Source organism: Sebastes fasciatus, chromosome 23, assembly GCF_043250625.1.
Source record: "Sebastes fasciatus isolate fSebFas1 chromosome 23, fSebFas1.pri, whole genome shotgun sequence".
Classification (NCBI taxonomy): domain Eukaryota; kingdom Metazoa; phylum Chordata; class Actinopteri; order Perciformes; family Sebastidae; genus Sebastes; species Sebastes fasciatus.
Window position 1 is genome coordinate 21,889,919 of NC_133817.1, and position 23,810 is coordinate 21,913,728.

At 39.9% G+C, this 23,810-nt stretch overlaps 1 protein-coding gene across 3 annotated transcripts; it reads left to right on the forward strand.

Moving 5' to 3' along the window:
- The first annotated feature begins 3,572 nt into the window (after window positions 1-3,572).
- Window positions 3,573-13,408, forward strand: kcna1b (potassium voltage-gated channel, shaker-related subfamily, member 1b). Of its 3 annotated transcripts, none has more exons than XM_074625410.1 (3): window positions 3,573-4,096; window positions 4,313-9,951; window positions 10,388-13,408. In XM_074625410.1, exon 2 carries the CDS (start codon window positions 4,530-4,532, stop codon window positions 6,018-6,020), a length of 1,491 nt encoding a protein of 496 aa, XP_074481511.1. In that variant the 5' UTR covers window positions 3,573-4,096; window positions 4,313-4,529; the 3' UTR covers window positions 6,021-9,951; window positions 10,388-13,408. The 3 variants fall into 3 exon arrangements, with proteins under 3 accessions (XP_074481511.1, XP_074481510.1, XP_074481512.1); XM_074625409.1 differs by having other exon boundaries at window positions 4,370-9,951; XM_074625411.1 differs by lacking the exon at window positions 10,388-13,408 and adding an exon at window positions 10,114-10,161 and having other exon boundaries at window positions 4,370-9,951.
- Window positions 13,409-23,810: the final 10,402 nt, after the last annotated feature.

A 23,810-nucleotide genomic window follows, 5' to 3' on the forward strand; every position in this document is an offset into this window, starting at 1 on the left:
CTGTGCCTTTGAAACAAGCCGTCAGGATTTCTGTAATTTTGTGATGTCACAAATATACAATATTTAGACAATTTCACAGTTTTAAATGTAAACATTCTAAATGGGTCCCAGTTTATTTACGGATGCAGTGTATGTGAATGATATCAGCACACAGGAAGTAAACATGGACCCAAGCTGTTGTCTAGCAACGCAATTCCGTTGTAATTCCATTGAAATGTGCTTAAACGGAGCGTTTCAGGCCGAGGGTAAATACAAGTATATTCAAGCAGACAGTAGGGGATATAAAGGGTTTCTTAAACATTAAAGCATGTAAATATGTTCTAGTAAAAACAGAAATACTTTTATTTATAATATTATAAATAACTATGAACATAAAAATAAGCATAATATGGGACCTTTAAGTTGCTCTCAATGTTACACACATACTGTATTTTGCTTTTTTTGTTGATTTTATTCCAATTTTCAAAATTGTGTTGCTCCTGCGCTACATGCTTTTTTATTGCAAAGCACTTTTATTTTAAAAAGCACAACAAAAATAAATCTTAAAGGTGCAGTGTGTAGGATTTGTTGACATCTAGTCCTTTTACAAGACTGAGGTAACGTAAAGTGTAGAGGTCATCCTTACCATAATTCTGGTGCTATATACAGTGCGTATAATCCCTACTGTTTCCACCGGACGGCAATAGAACTACACCTAATGTTGATTCCCGGCGGATAAGAGGGTCGCGACACAGCGCAGTTTGAGCTCATGTTTAAAGCTGCGCTCGCCAAAGTCGGGCTTCGCTCAACGAAGCAAAAAGCGGCTACCGTAGAAACATGGCGGAGCCACATGAAAAGGATGCGCTCCCTATGTAGATATAAAGGACTCATTCTAAGATAAAAACATTCTTAGTTTAAGCTGATTATACGGTTATATGGTCCTTTAACAATTGTGCTATTTTTGATTGGAGTAACCAGATGAAATATATTCCACATGTAGTTTATTATGACATTAAATCATATTTAATGACAGCAGTGAAAAACTATGACTTTCCATATATAAGGTTGTTTATGTGACCCTGTCTGTGTTCTGGATGTTCCCTCCGTTCAGTGTTAACTGGGACCGGTTCCAGTTGTACTGGTTCCAGCTGGAGGTCCACTGCTGGGTCCATCTGCTGGGCTTTGACTCCCCGCTGCCTCCAACAGATTCCAATCTGCTGGACAAACTGTATAAAACAGTGTCGTATGTGTAGACTATATAATGGATCCCTGTTGTGATAAAAGAACCATAAAATAAAGTAAAGAAGAAGAAGAAGGTTTAGTGCTGTTTGGAGATGTCCGTGGTGCTGAATGTCACACAATCGGGTCAAAAACGAATAAAACGGATCTTTTAAATGTATGAAGATTAATAAAGATGTACGTCTTCAGTAGGAACCAACGAGCTCAGAACTGAGAAACAGGAAGTCAGTAAAGAGAGACAGACTAACACGTTGTTGGTTTGGGTATAAACATGGGATTGGTTCATAATAATGAAAATAAAGACCAGCATTCTCCTTTAAAAGATAATAATAAAAACTGTTCTGATGCATAATAATGGAGGAAATGCAAATTCAAGCTTCTGCAGAATCCTTCAACGAAGCGTATTAAACACACAAGTGTTTCCATATCTCAGGTCTGACTGAATTATTATAAATCCACCACACAGAGAAGTAAAGATCTCTCTGTGTCGACCCACTCCTCTGACCTTCCCACCAGTAGAGGTAAGATAACCTCCAGGCTTCGGTGAATCAGGCTCAGAAGGAGATAAAGTCAAATTAAGCCTCGAAGCAGATCCAGGATCCAGGTTTGAGTTTTTAATAATTTATGCCAAACTATAAATCCTTCATTCGTTATCTCAGTGATCAGATTAATGCTTAATGAAGGTCGACTTCAGAGGCAGCTTCTCTTTAACACCGAGCTTCAAATCAGTCATGAACAATCATGGAATTGTTTGTGTTTTAATGTCATTTTATGTGAGTCTTTCATGTATGTTTTTATGCTGTTTTTAAGCCCCTACCAAAGAACGTATGTTTCCAAGAAGTCAATCGTTCATTCCATTGCAACATCAGCGTCCAGCAGCAGAGCTACACTTCCACCATTTTGGACTGAAAGTCAGTAAATATCATATCATCATATCATTAAATATGACCTGCAAACGTCTGGGAAAAAAAATTATGCAAAATAAAAAAAACACAAATGCAGCAAACAAGTAGTCAGTTAAGTCAAATCAGGGTCAAAATACATCAAATTGCTGTCAGTAAATTTGTGTTAAACTATGGAAGATCATTTCTGTTGAGAAAAGAAGAAGTGGATGAAAAGTTAGCGATGATAAAAATATAAATACTCACGCAAAGACAAAATTATGAGATACCATGTCATAATTTTGATTAAGTATCACAGTTTTGACTCCGTATATTTCATACTTTTGTCTTAGTATCTCAGAATTTAGAGATACAGTCTCAACATTTTGACACAATGTGTTGTTTTCAAGAACTAAATGCTAATTTTTGACTCAGGTCAACATTATGAATCTCATAATTTGGATTTTTTTATTATTATTTATTTATTATTATTATTTATTTTGTATTGATTATTTTTGAGTATTAAATCATCACTTTTTACTTTTTACATAACTTGAGCACATTTCATACTTTGACTCAAAATCTTGAGTTACTATCTCATAATTTCCATTTATTATCTCACAGTTTGACTCTTTTTGTATCTTATAGTGTTGACTTGGTATTTCATAAATTTTACTTTATATATTATATATACACACAGGTATTAAATCTGAATTATTTGATTTACTTGTCATTTTCACTTAGTATTTTAAAGGCTTTGCATTAGTAAATATATTTACTTTAAATTTAGTGATTTCAATCTTTGAGTTTAATATAATTTCGACTCAATTTCGTATGATTTAATTTATATTCTTTTTATTCTTATCATTTTGATTTACCATATCTAGTTTTCCTTACATGTCATTTTATTTATTTGTCTGGCATTAATAGGCTTCCATACCTCAAACCCATTAGATGACACTATGAGTTTTTAGACTGTCTTGTCACGCAGAGCCAAAATAAATAAATAATTAGAAATAAAAAATAAATAATTTATAGAAAATGCTGGTTTCTCCCTGTTACCATGGCAACACCGGCATATTTACACCCAACATTCAGGCCCGACTGTCGCAAACTGCTAAGCGGCCAATTATGTGAAAAAGGTTTCTTCCTGCTGCACATTCCTCCAGTCAGACCTCAAACTGTGAATAAAACCAGCAGCACAGCTATATCTATAAAGGAACATACTGGTTCCATAACATGATGCAGTAGATGTTGTAATGTCTGCAGCGTCCTCTGCTTTTATTTCTAAGGAGCTCATTTGAATACTGTGGGTCGTGCTGCTCTGGTCTGCTCGGTACCGGATCTGGTTTTGCAGATACTGTAGAGCCAACTGTGTTTTACAGTCTGTCTGCATTGCGTCGAAACCCCCCCTCCTCTCCTCTTTCTCACTCCCCTCACTCACTCCCTCTCTCCTAACCCCTCCCTCCCTCCCTCCCTCCTTCACTCACTTCTCCTTCCTCCTCTCTCCATGAAATCCTGCAATATGCTTCCAAATAACCGGAGACGCGTCCTCGGTCTGGTGCGCCGTTAGTGCGGGATCTCAAACCGGTTTCCCCTCCAAAACCCTCCTCGTCTTTTTTGTTTTTCTGTTCCTTTTTACTGCGGAGCTTTGTGCTGATGCTGCAGTTCCTCCCAGTCCTCCCAGTCCTCCCCATCTGGAAGCTTATTGATCTGATTTTCCTCCTTTTATTTCCAGCATGATTTTAATAAATGTGTTTTTGCTGCTGAGCTGCGGTTCAAAGCCGTCTGAAGCCTCCTCCTCCTCCTGCTGCTGCTGCGGGCTCGGATCGACGCTGAAAACCTACACCAAGAGGATACGGATGTTGACCAAGACAACATAGTCTATTAATTTTTCAGACATACTGTAAAACGATATCAGTATTAAAGCCAAGTTGGGGGAAAGGTGTGCAAGGTGAGGACATCCCCTGCTCTCCATATTCCTGCTGGGCACACAGGTAAATTTTTATGATCATAATTAAAAAGCATATTTTGACATTTAGAGGATTTGTCTAGATGTGAATGTGTGAATGTGAGTGGACGGTGTGTGTGAGAGGAGGCTGCAGGTCCTGATGTGCGCAGAGAGGAAGCGCAGCAAACTTGAATACTGATGTATGCGGTAAAAATACAGCAAATGCAGCACTGAACCGTACTGCTGTTGTTCTCTGTTGCAGATAGAAACAGGATGTGAAGGGAGCGCTGTGAGACTGGTTTGTTTCGTCTTCTTGCAGGTGACGACGGAGAGAAAGATGTTCAGCTCGGAGACGATGATGGTGATGGCGAGGGAAGCTCTGCCCAGCTCGCGGCCTCACTAAGAGGCTTCTCTTCTTCGACCTGCTGTCCTTCACCTTCACGCCGCTTCCTCTTCCCGTCTTCCGCCCGCCAGGAAGGATGACCGTGGTGTCCACCGAGAACATGGACGAGACCTCCACCTTGCCGGGACACCCGCAGGACCTCTACCCGCCCGACGACGACCACGACGACCACGACTGCTGCGAGCGGGTGGTCATCAACATCTCGGGGCTGCGCTTCGAGACCCAGCTGAAGACGCTCGCCCAGTTCCCGGAGACGCTCCTCGGGAACCCCAAGAAGAGGATGCGCTACTTTGACCCTTTACGAAACGAGTATTTCTTTGACCGGAATCGCCCGAGTTTCGACGCCATCTTGTATTATTACCAATCCGGGGGACGGTTAAGAAGGCCGGTGAATGTGCCGCTGGATATGTTCTCGGAGGAGATAAAGTTTTACGAACTGGGCGCGGAGGCAATGGAGAAGTTTCGCGAGGACGAGGGATTTATCCGCGAAGAGGAGCGACCCCTACCGGAGAAGGAGTTCCAGCGGCAGATCTGGCTCCTCTTCGAGCACCCGGAGAGCTCGGGGCCTGCCCGGGGGATCGCCATTGTCTCGGTTATGGTTATTCTTATTTCAATAGTCATATTTTGTTTGGAGACGTTACCGGAGCTGAAGGAGGATCCCAGACAGCGGATGCGCGTGGTGGGGAACATCACCGTGTATTACAAACCAAACGTCCTCACCGACCCTTTCTTCGTGGTGGAGACGCTCTGCATCATCTGGTTTTCTTTTGAGTTGATAGTCCGGTTTTTCGCGTGTCCCAGCAAGCCGGCATTCTTTAAAAACATGATGAACTCTATAGACATTGTGGCTATAATCCCGTACTTCATCACACTGGGAACGGAGCTGGCGGAGGACCCAGACGCCGTTGAGGGGAAGGGAGGAGGCGAACAGGCCACGTCTCTGGCGATTCTCAGGGTAATCCGCCTGGTGAGGGTGTTCAGGATCTTTAAACTGTCCCGGCACTCCAAGGGCCTCCAGATTTTGGGGCAAACTCTAAAGGCGAGCATGCGGGAGCTGGGCTTGCTCATCTTCTTCCTCTTCATCGGTGTGATTCTGTTCTCCAGCGCCGTCTACTTCGCCGAGGCCGAGGAGAAGGAGTCGTTCTTTACCAGCATCCCGGATGCTTTCTGGTGGGCCGTGGTGTCCATGACGACTGTCGGCTACGGGGATATGTACCCCGTGACCATCGGAGGGAAGATCGTCGGTTCGCTGTGCGCCATCGCCGGAGTGCTAACCATCGCGCTCCCGGTTCCCGTCATCGTCTCCAACTTCAACTACTTCTACCACCGGGAGACGGAGGGCGAGGAGCAGGCCCAGCTGCTCAACGTCAGCAACCAGAACTTGGCGTCGGACACCAACTCGAGTCGCCGCAGCTCCTCGGTGGTCAGCAAGTCGGAGTACATGGAGATAGACGAGGACATGAACAACAGCATCGATAACTTTAGGGAAGCCAACCTTAGGACTGCCAACTGCACGGCGCCCAGCCAGAACTGTGTGAACAAGGGGAAGCTGCTCACCGACGTCTGAGGCGGCGACCGGCGCACCGCTGTACATAGTGTAGAAATATCTCGATGCTTTATCTCCATTGGTGCATTTTATTCTTCTTTTGCATTGATCCATTCAAACGTGTGTGAAGACTTGAAAAGATCAAGGCACACTTGGTACGTTTATTAAAAGGAAGAGGCTCAGTTATTTCTTGAAATCACAACGACAGACTTGTTTGGCTCAAAGATCAGCAGGTGTCGGGGGACATTTTTGATAAATTATTCTCTCATTTTAGGAATTTGTAGTTTGAAAGATGTGGGTGTTTACGAGGCAGTGAAGATATCGCGACCCCTGCTGCTTTGATTATAATCATTCCAAACATTACCAGACAGGAAGAGAGACATTATGGGAGTTATTATCAAGTTGCACTATGGGAAATGTAGGAACTCGTGTTTCTGGAGTTTGCCCCAAACACAAGACAAAAGTCAGGATATTATAGTCTCCATTGCTCCTCCGTGCTTCTTTTTAAAATATATCACTCGCAAATTCTCAATTTTTATAAAAGTGCAGTAGGATATTGACTTTTTAACCAAGATGTATAGGTATACTACAGATTTAGGCTGTTAAAGCACAACTTTCTGATGTCTTTGACGTCTCTTAAATGTGATTTATAGAAATACAGCGTGTTTTAGATGAATTCAGATGAAAACAATGTTGTTCTGGAGATTTTCAAGGGGGGGCAAATGAAGGCCCTGTCCACATGTATACAGATTAGTGCTGTCAATCAATTAAAATAGTTAATCGCGATTAATCGCAAATTAACTGCACATTTTTTTTGTTCAAAATTTACCTCAAAGGGAGATTTGTCAAGCTTTAAATACTCTTATCAACATGTGAGTGGACAAATATGCTGCTTTATGAAAATGTATGTATATATGTATTATTGTAAATCAATTAACAACACAAAACAATGACAGATATTGTCCAGAAACCCTCACAGGTACTGCATTTAGCAACAAGAAAAATGCTCAAATCATAACATAACATGGCAAACAAATTTGCGTTAACGCGTTAACTTTGACAGCCCTAATACAGATATTTTTAAAAACGGATATCTTCCCCTCTGTTTAAAAAGGATTTCTATCCACACAACCTTCGTTTTACAAAATATCTCCATCCACACTTGAGCTCAGAAACGTCTCCAAGCTGGGTAGTAGGTGGCGATAAAGTCTACGTCAACAATACGATCCTCTGGACTTGCGAACGTTTTCCTTCCACTCCGGCCGGGCCGGATCCAAAAGCGTCGTTTTTGGCGGACTTTAAAACCACAGGTGCTGAGGTGGACCAAATAACGTTGGGCGCAGCAGACGCCATCCGTTTGTCCGGGAAGTGGTGCAGCAATATTAAGTTAAAATGTAAAGTAGTAGTTAGTCCGAGCAATGCTAACAAAACGTTTTACACGTCTGCACTGGAGTTTTAAAAAATCTGCACCTTAGACAACCTGTTCTCACTTGCCGATTGGTCAGTGCCCTTCGGCTTCTGAAACCAATGCACGGAGGCGCCCTTTAGTGACAGTTTGTGACGAACCAGGCTTTCAACTAACTCCAGTGTAAACCCACCCGTGGCGTCATTCCATGGTCGGAACAACTGACGTAGTATTAATAGCGTGAAAGTCCACTAAGAGCGGGTGGGCGGTAGGGGAGGTGGATGTTGTTCGTTTCCCGTGTGAAACTAAAAGTAACGTTGACTTATTTTGTCACGTTGACAGTCTTTAGCCACGTGACTCGTTGGTATCGTCGGTCCACTGTCAAGCACGACTGTTTCCTAACCCTACCTAAGTGGTTGCCTAAACCTAACTTCCTGTAAAAACAGAAGTTTATTTTGAAAGGACACTGTACATGTAACCACCATATCTTGACACGCCGTCCCCGGTCCGTCCAAAAGTAACGCTAGAGGGGTACCGCATGCGTCAGCCTCCAATACCGAGGGGCTCTGACCAAGCGGCGGTATTTGACGGATTTTGTTGCCTTCGAAGGCATTTTAAAAAATATCGTTTTTGTGACTCAAAACTTAGTTTTTGTGTGGACGAGAGGCCAAAACGTAGAGGAAAATATCCATTTTTTAAAATACTGTATCTGTATACATGTATACAGGGCCAAAGTCACTTGATAGCAAGATTTAGTAAATTTGAGGGAATCAAATTCCCTCAAGTTTATTTGTGTTGCACCTTTCAACCACAGGATTAAACTAAAACTGAAGATAAAAATAAGAAAATAGAGAAGTTAGTTTAATAAAAGGCAGAAAGGTTTGAGAGTTAAATATAGACATTCAAAATGACTAAATTGGAGCGCATGAGGGCACAATTAACACAAGAATTTATCAAAACATCTCCCCCACACCTACCAGGCTTTGTGTAATAGACTCAACTAAAAAAACAACAACAAAGCCCAACTGAGATTTGAGGAACACGCCCGAGGACGACACATTTTTTTTGTGGATTACAGTTGAAGTTGAGGCGTGTTTATTCCGCGGCACATCCAGGGACATTTTGGAAAACCCAACGCCAGATGTTGATGGATGTTTTTCAGGCACCTTATATCAGAAACAAACAGGAAGTGTGCCGAGCCTTGTGGAGGATTATCTGCTGCTGCTACAGGTCGGCTGGAGGTTCCCTGTATGACGCCATGCAACACTCCTTTATATAAAAGCATGTGGAGACTCTCTTCTCTCTTATATTGGCATGCACAAGACGTTACCTCATTTTGATTTCTTCTTCTTTGACCTTCATCATTCTCCTCCTGGAATATTTTTCTCTCATTTGTTTTCACCAAAAGTGCACTGGCTATTTATTATGATTTAATTTATTTTGGAGCATTTACGTGTTGAATGTTAAAAGCATTAAGGGAACAGGAACACTACTTTTTCGAAGATCATGGCATGTCAAAAATACTAAAGCATTATGGCCTAATTAGCTATGGTATAGCTATGTATACTCAATGCATGACTACAGTATTAAATTGCTTGCAGTTGTGGAGGGACCTCAGGAGATGGGGATGATGATGATGATGATGATCCTCATTATTGTCACGCTAACGACAGGATACGGTGCATGACGGAGCTAACTGCCGGAGGGGACAAATCTGCTTAAAAAAACAAAAACAAGGAAAAAAAAATATCAGAAGAGACAAATATCTGATGATCTCTTTAAAAAAATGACACTTCAGAAATAACATCCTCCTTTTTCATTTATTTAAAGCTTTGACGACGGAGAGCATGGGATCATTTTTATGTGATTTGTGACCCACTTCTTAACAGTTTGAAGAAGGAACGCAGTAATATTTAACAAATTTCATAGATATATCTAAAATTAGTTTCTAGTGCCTTGAACCCCGTCTCATTATAGAATTGACTGAAGTGCCTCCCGTTAGACAACAAAGAGCTTACTATGTGCAGCTTCTCTTCTCCTGCCATAAAGATGCACCACTCTGCACACCTGGAAACGAAGAGGGTTATAGACTAATACGTTTCGATAAAGATATGAATATATTCCTTATTCTGGGGCCACGTAAACTTTGTCCTGGTTGATGACACATGGCTGCAGTGCACAATGAGCAAGATAGAGGAGTTAAAATACGCTTAGTTTGCATGGAAATTCAAGAGAATTTTTTTGTCGTACATCTGCAGGTACTATTGACATCCATAAAGGGACATTCCAGTATTTTTCAATATGGGTGTTATTCTCAAAATTATGGTCATTTTGAGTGATATGCATAAGAACCTATTCAAACGCTTATCTCTAAATCCAAATAAAAATAAATAGCCTACAGATTAGCTTTTTGGAGTAGCTGTATGGGATCTGTCCAAATGAAATTAAACACAGAAATTGTCACTTGTGATTAGCTATAGTAGCTAACTACATAAAGTTCTGCTTAGCCTATGGGTCAATTTGTTGGCTAACAGAGCTAGCTGTTAGGTTTGCCAACTAGCAAACTACCTACTTAACCCCCTCTGAGTCCTAATGAAAATGACTACACAGAATTAGCCTCCTGGATTAGCTGTATAGTAGCCAACTACATAGCCTAAATAGCTACTTAGCCTATGGGTCAATTTGTTAGCTAACAGAGCTAGCCGTTAGATTAGCCAACTAGCACACTTTAAACCCCTCCGAGTCCAAATGAAAGTAAACACAGAAATGTGCACTCAGGATATGCTATAGTAGGCTAGCTATCTGCATAGAGTTGTGCTTATGGGGCAACTAGACGGCTAACCAAGCTAGCTGTTAATTAGCCAATTTCAACAAAAACAAAAACAAACACAAATTAGCTACTATAGCTAATCCAGGGGGCTAACTACATGAAGATCTACTTAGCCTATGGGTCAAGATGTTGGCTAACGGAGCTAGCTGTTAGGTTAGCCAACCAGCACACTTTAAACCCCTCTGAGTCCAAATGAACGTACAAAGAAATTAACCTCTTGGATTAGCTGTAGTAACCATATAGAGTTGTAGCCTACTTAAGGGGCAAGTAGACCAAGCTAGCTGTTTGTTAGCCAATCCCATAATCTGCCTATTTTACACTCGTCTGAGTCTAAACAAAGGTAAACACACAAATTAGCCCCCTAGATTAGCGATAGTAGCTATAAAGATGTAAAAACATAAAGATGTACTTAGGCTATGGGTCAATTTGTTGGCTAACAGAGCTAGCTGTTAGGTTAGCCAGCTAGCATACTACCTATTTAGACCCCTCTGAGTCCAAATGAGTACACACAAATTAGCCTCTTGGATTAGCTGTAACTGCAATAGGGCCGTAGCCTACTATAGGACAATTAAACGGCTAACCAAGCTAGCTATTTGCTGCTCGCATGATTCTATAATTTGATTTAGCCTCCTCTGTGTACTCTGTTTTGGATAAACATGGTTCTAATAAACAAGTTAGAAACCATGGCTAATCCAGGGGGCTAATTAGCCTAACCTACTTCTGTTTGGGTTTGTAGATAAACATTTGACATGATTTATGTACAAGTTAAGTTAGCATGACCAATGAGCCAGAATGACCACAATTATGAGAATAAGAGAAATCAGATATATTATTGATACCTATAATGAATATCTATAGTATAGTGTCTGGGCATAAGTAAAATTAAGGCATATTATAAGACTCATTATTTTCATTATTTTCTACAAAAATACAAATAATAGAAATACAATAGCAGACAGGGTCGTAGCCACGTTTTTATAGATGGATGAGGATTGTTTTTAAAGCCTGGTTTGACTACTTCTATCATTCCCAGACACATTTCAAGGCGACAAAAGAGATTTGATGATAAGGTCACGACCTCTGTGTCTTTAATGGCAGCTATAAGGCCCTGAATGCAGCACCAAACATCTCAAAGCAGATCTGCAGCATCATCGGCAGCTCTTCGTATCAGCTGCCACCGTCAGAGGAGCCGGCTCTGATCACAGCGTCCTCTGGCTAATCACTGCCGTTTTCTGATTCCTGGGACCAAAACATGCTGCTGAACACCAGATCTGCTCCTGTTAAAACAAGAGACACAGTCTGTTTGTGTCAATCTGAAAATGATGAGTCTTATATGTCCGCTCATGAGTCTCTCGCTGTGGTTGTTTTTAACCAATCCGACCCGCTGATGAAGGCGTACGTTGTCCAACATGTCCGGTTGGTTGAGGTTAAAGATATTAGGGTGAAATTATGTGTTTACTGTGCCTGGGAGAGCTCAGTTGTGGATGTTTTCTGCAGAGAGATGAAGCTGAACCCGACCACTCAGAGCAACCAACGTTCATCTGAACGATACCACAGGCATTAGTCACTCTGCATGCCAGCAAAATGGCTGCTGCTGATGTTTTGTTTTGAAGGGGGAGCACGTGGCTTTAAGGACTCATTAACGAAGTTAAAATCATCCACAAGAAGAAGGAGAGTGACTCAGTCTGATCTGGACTCTCTAAACTCTGGTTCTGCTACAGTCATAATAACAGCTGCAAGTGTTAATACTCATTAGACATATCTCCTCCTTCTCACTAGCCGCGTTTCCTTTCTATTGTCAAATTAGTTTTAACAGAACTTTTAAAAAAGTTGCAAAAAAATAAATACAAACTAGGCGCATTTTCCATTGACTGGTTTGGCAGCCCGGTTGCCGAGATTGAATTAACTCGACTCCGGCTTGGTCAGGATTTTTCCGTCCGAAATTGTCGCACGTTTTAAAACAACCTCACGTTGTGTCCACCACGTTTGTGCACCGACTCACAAAACTTTCGTCCGTCATTCAAGTTTTTGGAACAGGCTGATTATCTGCGTTTTTCGCGTCCCTCAAAAGGCAAAAGAGGGTTGTTTGAACACTCAGAGCCACTGTACATGTCAAAATGGCATCTGATTGGATTCACGTCTCCCAGCACAAAGTATTTTACAATAAGGAAATAAAAGAATATAGAGAAGCGCAATTTAAGCATGGCTTCTTGCTGCGCCTAGCGGCATCAATTGCACCCATGTAATTAATTCAGATTTGTCTCGTATTGCGAATTCTTGCAACAAATAGAATAATACCATATTAATAGTGGAATATTAGTGTGCATTTAAACGTCATTCACACAGTTTCCCCAGCCCGTTCACACAAAATGGCGTATAAATGCCACAATAATGTGGAAGCCGTCTAGTGTGTAATAAATACGCCTTCCTTGATTTTGTCTTGTGTTTGCCATGTATCCTGTACTGACTGCGATGTAAACGCATCCACGTAGAAATGTTACGGTAAGAGTTAGTGACGTAGAATAATCAAAGAGAAAGACCACTGATGGTGGGAAGGTCCAACAAACACAGGACTTTAAACAGGAGGTCCGTGTTAAGAGACCGTTGTTGACCTGTGTTTTGTTTGTAAGTTACCTTGGTGACTTTTGTCACATGTTCATTATTTGTGACATGTTTCCCTAGTTGTTTCCATACATGTTTTACTTAGTTTACTTACTTATTTTAGGCCCAACCATGACGTTTTCCCTTAACCTAACTAGGTGGTTTTTCTTGCCTGAACCTGTGAGCGTTTGCGTGGCGTACAAATTACACCCAAAAAGGCTAAAATGCTACGATATGCAGAATGTCCATTGGCATTTATACCCCATGAGACCGGGTTGATCTTACACCCGGCATAAAGCGGCGTACAGCGCATCGCAACTGTCATTGCTATTTTAAGTCCGACGCTGTCGTTTCTTGCGCCCATCTGTGCGCCCATGGGCGTGTTGGTCTTAAAATGAGGTGTGGTCAGACGCTTTTTTGGCGTTTTGCTATCTTGAGGCAGCAGAAAGCGATTGCGCCATTCACCAACCGAAAACCTACATGTCGGAAGTCAATGGTGCAGTATTTTCCTGCTATTTAAAGGGCGCATTATTCAGATAGTAAGACATGGTAGTATTTATTTTTTTTTTTTTGCATAAACCTAACTGCGGACGTTTGCATGGCGTACAAATGACACACACAAAGGCTAAAGTGCGTACTCATGACACGCAGAATGTCCGTGTAACGTCGTGGTATTTATACGTCTTCCTGTGAGACGGGTTGACAGCTCTGTGAAGTTGCTCAGTGTTGTTTCATACAGCGATATCCTCCCAAAATGATTGTATTTGAGCTCATTTCTGATGAGTTATGCCTAATATTGAGAGTTCTGATCGATCACAGGCATCGCAAAAAACTGGTGGTATTCAGGGAGTATTTAGTTGAGGAGTATTTGCACCTTTAGCATCAACATTTAGTTTGTTTGAGACCAACAGAAAAGCAGCTCTTTGTTGAGCAGCTAAACAGCAGAGCCTCTGACTCAGTACATCTGGTTACATAACAGTCTGCAGGTTTTAATGCAACCAAACACAACTTATGATTTATTTAAGTGAAATCAGCCGCTGCAGGATTTAGTTTGGATAAAATAAAGACGTCTACAGACTCATTGGGCAGGTTTAAACTTCTGTAGTTGAGCTGAATGACATCAGAGTTGAAGTCAGGTTTCAAGTCCTCCACCTCCACTTCCACCAACACAGCTGATCTCATTAACTGATCAGACCTTCTCAGGACTCTGAGTACAATCAGTCAGCAGTGAAAACATCTGTTTCTCAGACTGGTCCCACCACCAAAACCCAGAAAACCCAACTAAACTAAAAACTGTCACTGTGTTCAGCTGGTACAGTTAATTATCTGATTAATAACTTTTATTCAGAGCACATCAGGTCAGCTGAACATGCAAAAAATAGGATATTTTATCTGCTAAAAGATCAGAATCATAGAACTGATTACCTGCAGTTTAATGTGGCACCAAAACATCAAATGAGCTGCTTTAGGATATTTTTAGACAATATATTCAAGTGTTTGAACACTGTATTATAAACACGGAGCAGTCTCGCAAATGTATTATCTGTATTCCTCTCATCATGATGTATTGATCCAGCCCGTTCGCAGGAAAAGGCGTATAAATGACACGATAATGTGGAAGACGTTTAGCGTTAAGAAGTTCTTGATTTCCTCGTGTCATTTGTACGCCATGTATCCTGAACTGACTGCAATGTAAATACATCCACGTATAAATGCTACGGTAAGAGTTAGGGAAGTAGAATAAAAAAAGAGAAGGACCACTGATGGTGGGCGGGTCCAACAAACACAGGACTTTAAACCAGGAGACCGCTGTTGACCTGTGTTTTGTTTTGTAAGTTACGTAAGTGACGTGTTTTCTGTAGTTGGGTTACGTACGTGTTTTACTTAGTTTCCGTACTTATTGTAAGCCCAACCATGACGTTTTCCCTTAACCTAACTTAGTGGTTTTCTTGCCTTGAACCGAACTGTGAACGTTTGGGCGGCGTACAAGTGACACGCGAAAAGTCCACGTAATGTCGTGGTATTTGTACGCCTTCTCGTGAAAATGGCTCAGTCATTCATTAGCCCCGTTTGGGACTATAGCGCTATCAACTGCATCCACGTAATTAATTCAGTTTTGCGAACTTGCAAACTAAGAGAATAATAAAACAAATCGGACTCAGTGTGCAAGGTTTCTGTTTTTTATCGGATTTAAAACAAATTGCATACTAACTGCGGATGTTCGCGTGGCGTACAAATGACACGCGAAAAAGGCTAAAATGCATCCTCGTGACACGCAAAATGACAGCGTAACATCGTATTTATTCGCCTTCTCGTGAGACCGGGTTGATCGATCGGTCCTACAGTGCTGTTGTGGGCAGTTTACGTCTGTTTACGGCAGTTTTTCGTCTGAGATGTAGCTCCTGAAGTCCTGCAGAGATTATTTGTTTTTAATCTTTTCAAGTATTGATTACCGTTCATTTTCGATTATTTGCTGGATTAATCGATTAGTTGTTTGGTCTCTTAAATGTGGATCAGTGTTTACCTAAAGTCCAAGATGATCAAATGTCTCAAAGAGATTCAGTTTACTGTCACAGAGGAGGAAAGAAACCAGAAAATATTAATATACTTTTTTTTTCTTTCTTAAAAATTTTCAAACCGATTAATCGATTAACAAAATAGTTGATTAATCGTTTCAGTTCTAATCTTGCTCCATATCTTTTGTGAACAGGATTGTGAAATGTGTGAAAAAGATACGACAATAAGTTGCAAGATTATTTTTGTTTGCACTTCTATTTTATGCACTAAAAACAAGTTATTAATGAGATATTTTTAGTGTGCACGAGTGACTAATGTCATCAAACCCATGTCTTGTGTGAACAAGTTAAATGTGTATCTGGAGGAGGTTTATTTGAATTTAGTGTGCAGCAGCTGCGTGTCATCAACCAGTTAGTTTAAGGCTCGTTTCACAAACTGCAGCTGAACGTGTGAAGAAATAAAATCCCTTTAATCAACGTTTCAGTAAAAAATAAATGCGAAGGTGCTAAGTGTTAAACATGCAGTCGGTCCGAGGGAGCAAAATTGATACAAACTTCACTACTTTTCTTTTTTTTTTATTAAAGGATGAAATCACATAAAAAAGAATATCTGACACGAGGGTGTATCTGCTAGTGTTGTGTTTGTTCATACTCGTAGTGTTTTAGGCCAAAGTCGGACACATTTCTGTACCACGAAGGGACCAAATGATGTTTTCTAGTTTTTCATATCATTGGAGCAGCTGAACAGACGGACCATACTCAATAAAGAAAAAAGTATTTTCTAGAATCTGAGTTGGTATGTTTTCAACACTACGTTGTTGTTTTTAATCTTTTTTTGTGTGTTTGATATGCAGTAAAGAGGACGACATGAAAACATTTCACTACATGTTACAGTCCAGTTTTTATAATTAATATAATTTTGTTAACAAGCTTCAAACTGCCAACACGATGAAAGAGTTAATTTATGGACGATCACGTTATTGATCTTCAGTGAGCTGCATATCAAATATTTCTGTTTAATTCTCTTAGAATATTCTGTGACTGCACACATAAGCCATCGATGCAGAGTTTCTCAACCTTCACAGGACATTTTCATGACTTAAATGTGGATTTTTGTTTGATATATTCTTTATTTAAAGCAGAGATCCGTGGGTTGAACACATCACACACGTCATTTAATCCACTTTTAATACAAACATATTGAGACTTTCAGCTTTAAAATAAATTTTGCATGATTCCTTCCCACTTAGACCGTCCTCTGTGTCCTTTAAAATCAGATTACTAAATTATAAAACTATATATCTGAATTAACGAGCCAGCTAATTTGTTTATTATTATTATTATTAACCTATCAATGATTAATATTATGTTGTTAATTAAGTAAATGTACTCAACATTTGCTGGTTTAGCAAAAAATATAATAAAATAAAATAATATAGAAAATAAAACATGCAGTATTGCGGATGAAAAAAGACCAAAAAATAAATTTAAATAAAATAAAAAAGATTTCTTAAATTGAATCCCTATTTTTTAGATTTTTTTTTTAACTGTTGTTCAGACAAAATAAACTGTAACCTTTATGATGGGCTTCATGATCTTTATTTTTAATTATTAAAAGGCTGGTCTATTTTGTAATCAAAAATATAGTATATAGGCAATACAGGTAAAACAGGAATTAAAACAAGCTTAAAAGAGCGAATAAAAGAAAATTCTTAACTAATCATTTTAGTTTACTCAGATTTTGGGACCTAAAAGAAGAAGAAGATGAATGAGCTTTTAATCCTCTATTTTTCATTTTGAGGTCCCAAAATCTGAGTCGGACTGCGACTAAAAACACATTTCCATAGATTACCAGCCTGTAAATTATATAATCTGACTCCAGAAATAGATCAGTTAGACATTTAAAAATAAATACAACTGCACGTCATCGGTTCCCAAAGTCACATTTGATGTGTTGAAGTTATTTTCTGCGGCTCAGAAATCCCAACGGAGCCGAAGGAGATCTAAAAATAAACAGGTTGAGAAACTCTGCATCAGTTCATGTTTCACAAGAGTTCACAGGAGAGACGGAGATTTAACAAGCCATGACACCATGATGATGATGATGATGATGATGATGATGATGATGATGATGATGATGATGATGATGAGGATGTATAGTAAAGTATTTTTGAAGAGGATTTTCTGGAACAGTGTCATCATGTGGACATGATGAGTTGCAGGATCTTAACATTCAAATACAAATATTACTGTTATTAATAATATTAATAATATTACACCATCGAATCATTTGGAAACTTCATCTGGAGGTTAATTGGCTTCATTTAGAAGTATACAGTCTATATACGTGTGTTCCCTCTCGTTCTAACTAACAGTCATGAACCAAAGTCTCATCCTGACCGCCTCAGAGCTGGAGACTCATTTAAATATAATGAAATAATAATAAGTAATACTCGTTGCCCCTCCACCTGAACCCCAAAGCAGTCGATCACTTCTTTTCTTAAAGACTAATTTGGGTTCTTGCTGCAACGTCGGTCATCTGTTGGTGAGGCATAGTCTGTAACCTATGCAAGGTTAGTCATGTCCATGATCTCATCATATTACAACCGTTTCAATACAATTTTGAAAGATACGACTCTGCTGTTTTCTTCATTATTGATGTACGAATGATTTTTTTTCTTTTTTTTAAATATTTTAAAATTTCAAGATTTGAGTGATTTTGTTTTAAAAACTTTAAATGTGATGTGATTGACTCTCTTCTTTCTTTTACTTTCCTCCTCTGGTTTAAAATGATTATATTTATTTTATTATTGTCATTTACACAATTCAGGATACCCTCCATGCTACACACAGAAAATATTTTAACATATATTCAAAATAGGCAATACAATAGAACAGTAGCACTAAAGGAAGAAATAAAAAGGAAAACTAAATTCTATTTACAAGGAATAAATACAGTTAGATACACGTACGATGGTGTTTTAGGGCCACTGGTAAAAAAGAAAAAAAGAGTAGGTAGAAAAAATGTTGACGGAGTTGGGGAGGGGGGTTATATTCTGATAAAAAAATCAGAATTTCTAAGATTAAAGTTGCAAATTTATGAGAAAAAACAGAATAAAATTGGATATTCTTTGACATTTAAGTGGTAAATTTACAAGATGAAAAAAAAAAAAAAATTGCGAGAAAACAATTCATGAATTCTCTAAGATTAAAGTCACAAATTTAGCCGAGGTCTGAATTTTATTGCTCCTACAGTAGTGTTATCATGGTAAGGATGGCTTCTACAGTAGGTGAAGGTCCTGAAAGATGCATATAGATGTTGTCTTTCATGTTCTTTTTTTGAACTGCAAACCCCCCCCCCCCCCCCCCCCCCCCCACAATTATTTTTCAGAGTTTTTTGTGACTTTATAATCTCAGACAATATTTGAGTTTAATCTCGTAAATTCTGGGTTGTTTTTTCAGAATATTACCCCCTGCTCTCTGCATTTTATTTACCCCAATATTTTTTATTTCCTGCTGGTGTTTTGATCACATGAGTTTAGCAGAAGATCAACAGAAGTCAAACTGCAGGAACAAAAACACATGTCTGAGTTCAACTCTAAAATAGTCCGGCATGTGAAGCAGCTCATAGAGTCAGAACACAGTGAACCTGCTGAGCAACGTTAACATGAACAATGTTAGAGAGAGAGAGAGACAGAGAGAGAGAGAGAGAGAGAGAGAGAAAGAGAGAGAGAGAGAGAGAGAGAGAGAGAGAGAAAGAGAGAGAGAGAGAGAGAGAGAGAGAGAAAGAGAGAGAGAGAGAAGGGTTAATATCAAATAATGGAGACGTTACTGTAGTTTATTAGTCCGACTATTTAATGTTGCTGATGTGTTTAAAAAGTCAGTGGGGACAGGGACACTAGACATCATGTACTAGTGCTGCAGTATATAGACTACTGTATATACTACAGACATCATGTATTAGTACTGCCATATATAGACTACTGTATATACTACAGACATCATGTATTAGTGCTGCATTATATAGACTACTGTATATACTACAGACATCATGTATTAGTACTGCAGTATATAGACTATACTGTATATACTACAGACATCATGTATTAGTGCTGCATTATATAGACTACTGTATATACTACAGACATCATGTATTAGTACTGCAGTATATAGACTACTGTATATACTACAGACAGAGTGTATTAGTACTGCAGTATATAGACTACTGTATATACTACAGACAGAGTGTATTAGTACTGCAGTATATAGACTATACTGTATATACTACAGACATCATGTATTTGTACTGCAGTATATAGACTACTGTATATACTACAGACATCATGTATTAGTACTGCAGTATATAGACTACTGTATATACTACAGACATCATGTATTTGTACTGCAGTATATAGACTACTGTATATACTACAGACATCATGTATTAGTACTGCAGTATATAGACTACTGTATATACTACAGACATCATGTATTAGTACTGCAGTATATAGACTACTGTATATACTACAGACATCATGTATTTGTACTGCAGTATATAGACTACTGTATATACTACAGACATCATGTATTAGTACTGCAGTATATAGACTACTGTATATACTACAGACATCATGTATTTGTACTGCAGTATATAGACTACTGTATATACTACAGACATCATGTATTAGTGCTGCAGTATATAGACTATACTGTATATGTGGATCTGCTCTGTGGGCTGCAGGTCTGAGTCAGAGAGGAGATCTATTCTTACCGAGCTAAGAATACTGCTCGTCTGTAACAGCTCCAACAACACAAAACCACAACCAGCCCGACTCTGAAGGAGGAGGCCCTCATGCTGCATTACTACCGTATGAGAGGAGTCCTCTAACATTTACATAGAAACTACTGTACACTCATCTCAACGCTATACGGCCCGCTGATGTAACACACTGACTAACAGGACGTTATAGCAAAGGCTTTTTTTTTTCTAATCAAAAACTACCACAAAATAATGGTAATAATGACAGGTGATGTCAAAAATCTCAAGATGGCAGCTCCCGTATCCTGGATATTCTGTCTTCACTTCTGTATAGTGCAGGGGTCAGCAACCTTCACTGTCAAAAGAGCCATTTTAGGCGAAAAAAAACAAAACAAATCCGTCTGGAGCCGCAAAACATTTGATCATTGTGATGAAGGTAACACAGTTTATAGTCTAAGTATATAGTATATAAGTCTAATGCAGTGAGGGCCAAAGTGCGAATGTACTACGGAGTATTAGGGCCACATTGAGGGAAAATACATCTGAGATTTAGTCCGAAAAAAGTCGTAATATTACGAGAATAAAGTCATAACTTAATGAGAAAAAACGTCGTAATATTACGAGAATAAAGTCATAAATTAATGAGAATTTTTTTTTATATTACGAGAATAGTCATAACTTTACGTGAAAGAAAGTCGTAATATTACAAGAATAAAGTCATAACTTTACGAGAAAAATGATGACTTTATTCTCGAAATCTCCGATTTATTTTTTCCTCAATGTGGCCCTAATACTCCGTCATAGCGTCGTACCATAGACCTACAACAATGATAAATAAAAATGAAAATGTAAACAAAAAACTGTTTTCATTTCCATTTTTAAAAATCCACAGGGAGCCACTGGAAAGGGGCTAAAGAGATGCATGGGGCTCCGGACCCGCATGCTGCTGACCCCTGGTATAGTGGGAGGAAGTGGAAACGCGTTGTCCATCTTTGTATACAGTCTATTTGACAAACACTTATTTCCCCATAAATGTGGGACTGGTCCCGTTAGCTAATTTCTTTCTCTGCAGACAAACAGTTCCTCGTCGTCTCCACTGGATTTAAACCCCATTTCCTGACACTAATTCTTACACTGTTGTTATAAGATGCTGTTGTTTTAGTTGCATGAATCATACTGAGGCTGCAGACCACTGCGGCATACAGTAAACGGTTGTGTGTTGAAAACTGTATATAAACTATATAAGTGGAGACAGAGAGGGGGAGCCTGGGGCAGAGAGCATGCTAGGTTAGTGTGGGTGGACGCAGAGGGAGATCCAGAGGAGAAACACACACAAAAAACAGAAACAAAGGAAAGAGGAGGAGGAGGAGGTAGACTACCAGATACTGAGAGGATTACTATTTGAGGAAAAAAAGAGATGGAGATGCAGGGATGGAAATAAAGATGGAGGGTTAGAGAGGAATGTAAAATGTTCAGTATGGACGCTGGACACTAGAAGTCAAACCAGGCCGGCGTTACAGGTATTTATAGTTTCAAGGCCACGTTTGAAATGTTGTCAGAGACCCAGAATTTATTATAAAGAGAAAATAAAGAGTTTTGGGGGGATAAATAGTGTAAAGAATGGACTAAAGAGTGGTCCGAAAAGTGAAGCCAAACAGTGTGATCATCATCGTAATATATCGTTTAAATTGGACAGAATTACAGCACCAGATGCTCCTGACTGGACAACCAAACCTCTGGCAGGGTTCTGATTGGTCATTCACTCTCTTTAGCTCTCTGATTGGTCATTCACTCTCTGTAGCTCTCTGATTGGTCATTCACTCTCTGTAGCTCTCTAATTGGTCATTCACTCTCTGTAGCTCTCTAATTGGTCATTTACTCTCTGCAGCTTCCTGATTGGTCATTCACTCTCTGTAGCTCTCTGATTGGTCATTCACTCTCTGTAGCTCTCTAATTGGTCATTTACTCTCTGCAGCTTCCTGATTGGTCATTCACTCTCTGTAGCTCTCTGATTGGTCATTCACTCTCTGTAGCTCTCTAATTGGTCATTTACTCTCTGCAGCTTCCTGATTGGTCATTCACTCTCTGTAGCTCTCTGATTGGTCATTTACTCTCTGCAGCTTCCTGATTGGTCATTCACTCTCTGTAGCTCTCTTATTGGTCATTCACTCTCTGTAGCTCTCTGATTGGTCATTTACTCTCTGCAGCTTCCTGATTGGTCATTTACTCTCTGTAGCTCTCTGATTGGTCATTCACTCTCTGTAGCTCTCTAATTGGTCATTCACTCTCTGTAGCTCTCTGATTGGTCATTTACTCTCTGCAGCTTCCTGATTGGTCATTCACTCTCTGTAGCTCCCTGATTGGTCATTCACTCTCTGTAGCTCTCTGATTGGTCATTTACTCTCTGCAGCTTCCTGATTGGTCATTCACTCTCTGTAGCTCCCTGATTGGTCATTCACTCTCTGTAGCTCTCTGATTGGTCTTTCACTCTCTGTAGCTCTCTGATTGGTCCAACATGAATCTGGTTAACTCAATTGATTCTTCCAGACTTTAATCTCATTGTTACTCTCTATTTTAAATAACGGTTTTCCCAAATATTGGCAGCAGTGGAGGAAGTGTGTATATTTACAGTGATGCAGGTTTCAGTGAGATCAGCCTGCTGGCAGATTTCCTCTCCAACAATAGAGAGACTGAGTGTCTCTCAATAATTGAGCAGAGTTCAGCCTCCAGCTCAGCACTCTGCTCCACGTTGCACAACTGAGTAGGCCTGTAGAGGGAGAGGGGCTCTCCATCCATCCATCCATCCATCCATCCATCCATCCATCCATCCATCCATCCATCCATCCATCCATCCATCCAGATATTCATCCATCTATCCTTTCATCCGGCCATCCAGATATTCATCCATCTATCCATCCATCCATCAATCCAGATATCCATCCATCCATCCATCCATCCATCCATCCATCCATCCATCCATCCATCCATCCATCCATCCATCCATCCATCCATCCATCCAGATATTCATCCATCCATCCGTCCGTCTAACGTTGCCAGCCCAGTCGCCAGTAAAAATGTTGGCACTGAACATTTTCTGCAAACCAAATGAATGTTGACGTTTCTGAACCAAACATAGGTTTTATTAATACGTTTCATATCAGCCTTGTATCACAGAAACGCACAATACCACGTGGTTAACGTTCGGAAATGATTGGTTAGGTTTAGGCAACACAACTACTTGACAACCACAAGACTTTCAACCAGGAGACTTATTTTGTCACGTCAGTCTTTAGTCATGTGACTCGTTGGTATTGTCAGTCCCGTGAGCCGTTAGTCACGTGAGTCGTTGGTATTGTCAGTCACGGGAGTCGATAGTCACGTGAGTCGTTAGCATCATCAGTCCCGTGAGCCTCTTGAGTTGCTAGTCACGTGAGTCATTAGTCACTTGAGCTGTTTAGTATTGTTAGTCCCACAAATCCGGTGAGTTGTTTGTCACGTGAGTCGTTTAGTATCGTCAGTCCCGTAAGTCACGTGAGTCGCTAGTCATGTGAGTCGTTAGTCACGTAACTCGTCGGGATCGTCAGTCACGTGAGCCGTTAGTCACATGAGTCGTTAAGTATCCTTAGTCACGTGAGTTGCTAGTCTCGTGAGTCGATTAGTATCGTTAGTCCTTTGAGTTTCGTGAGTTGCTAGTCACATC

Coding starts and splice junctions, on each gene's coding strand:
- kcna1b (XM_074625410.1), top strand. CDS start 4,530: ATGACCGTGGTGTCCACCGAGAACATGGACGAGACCTCCACCTTGCCG.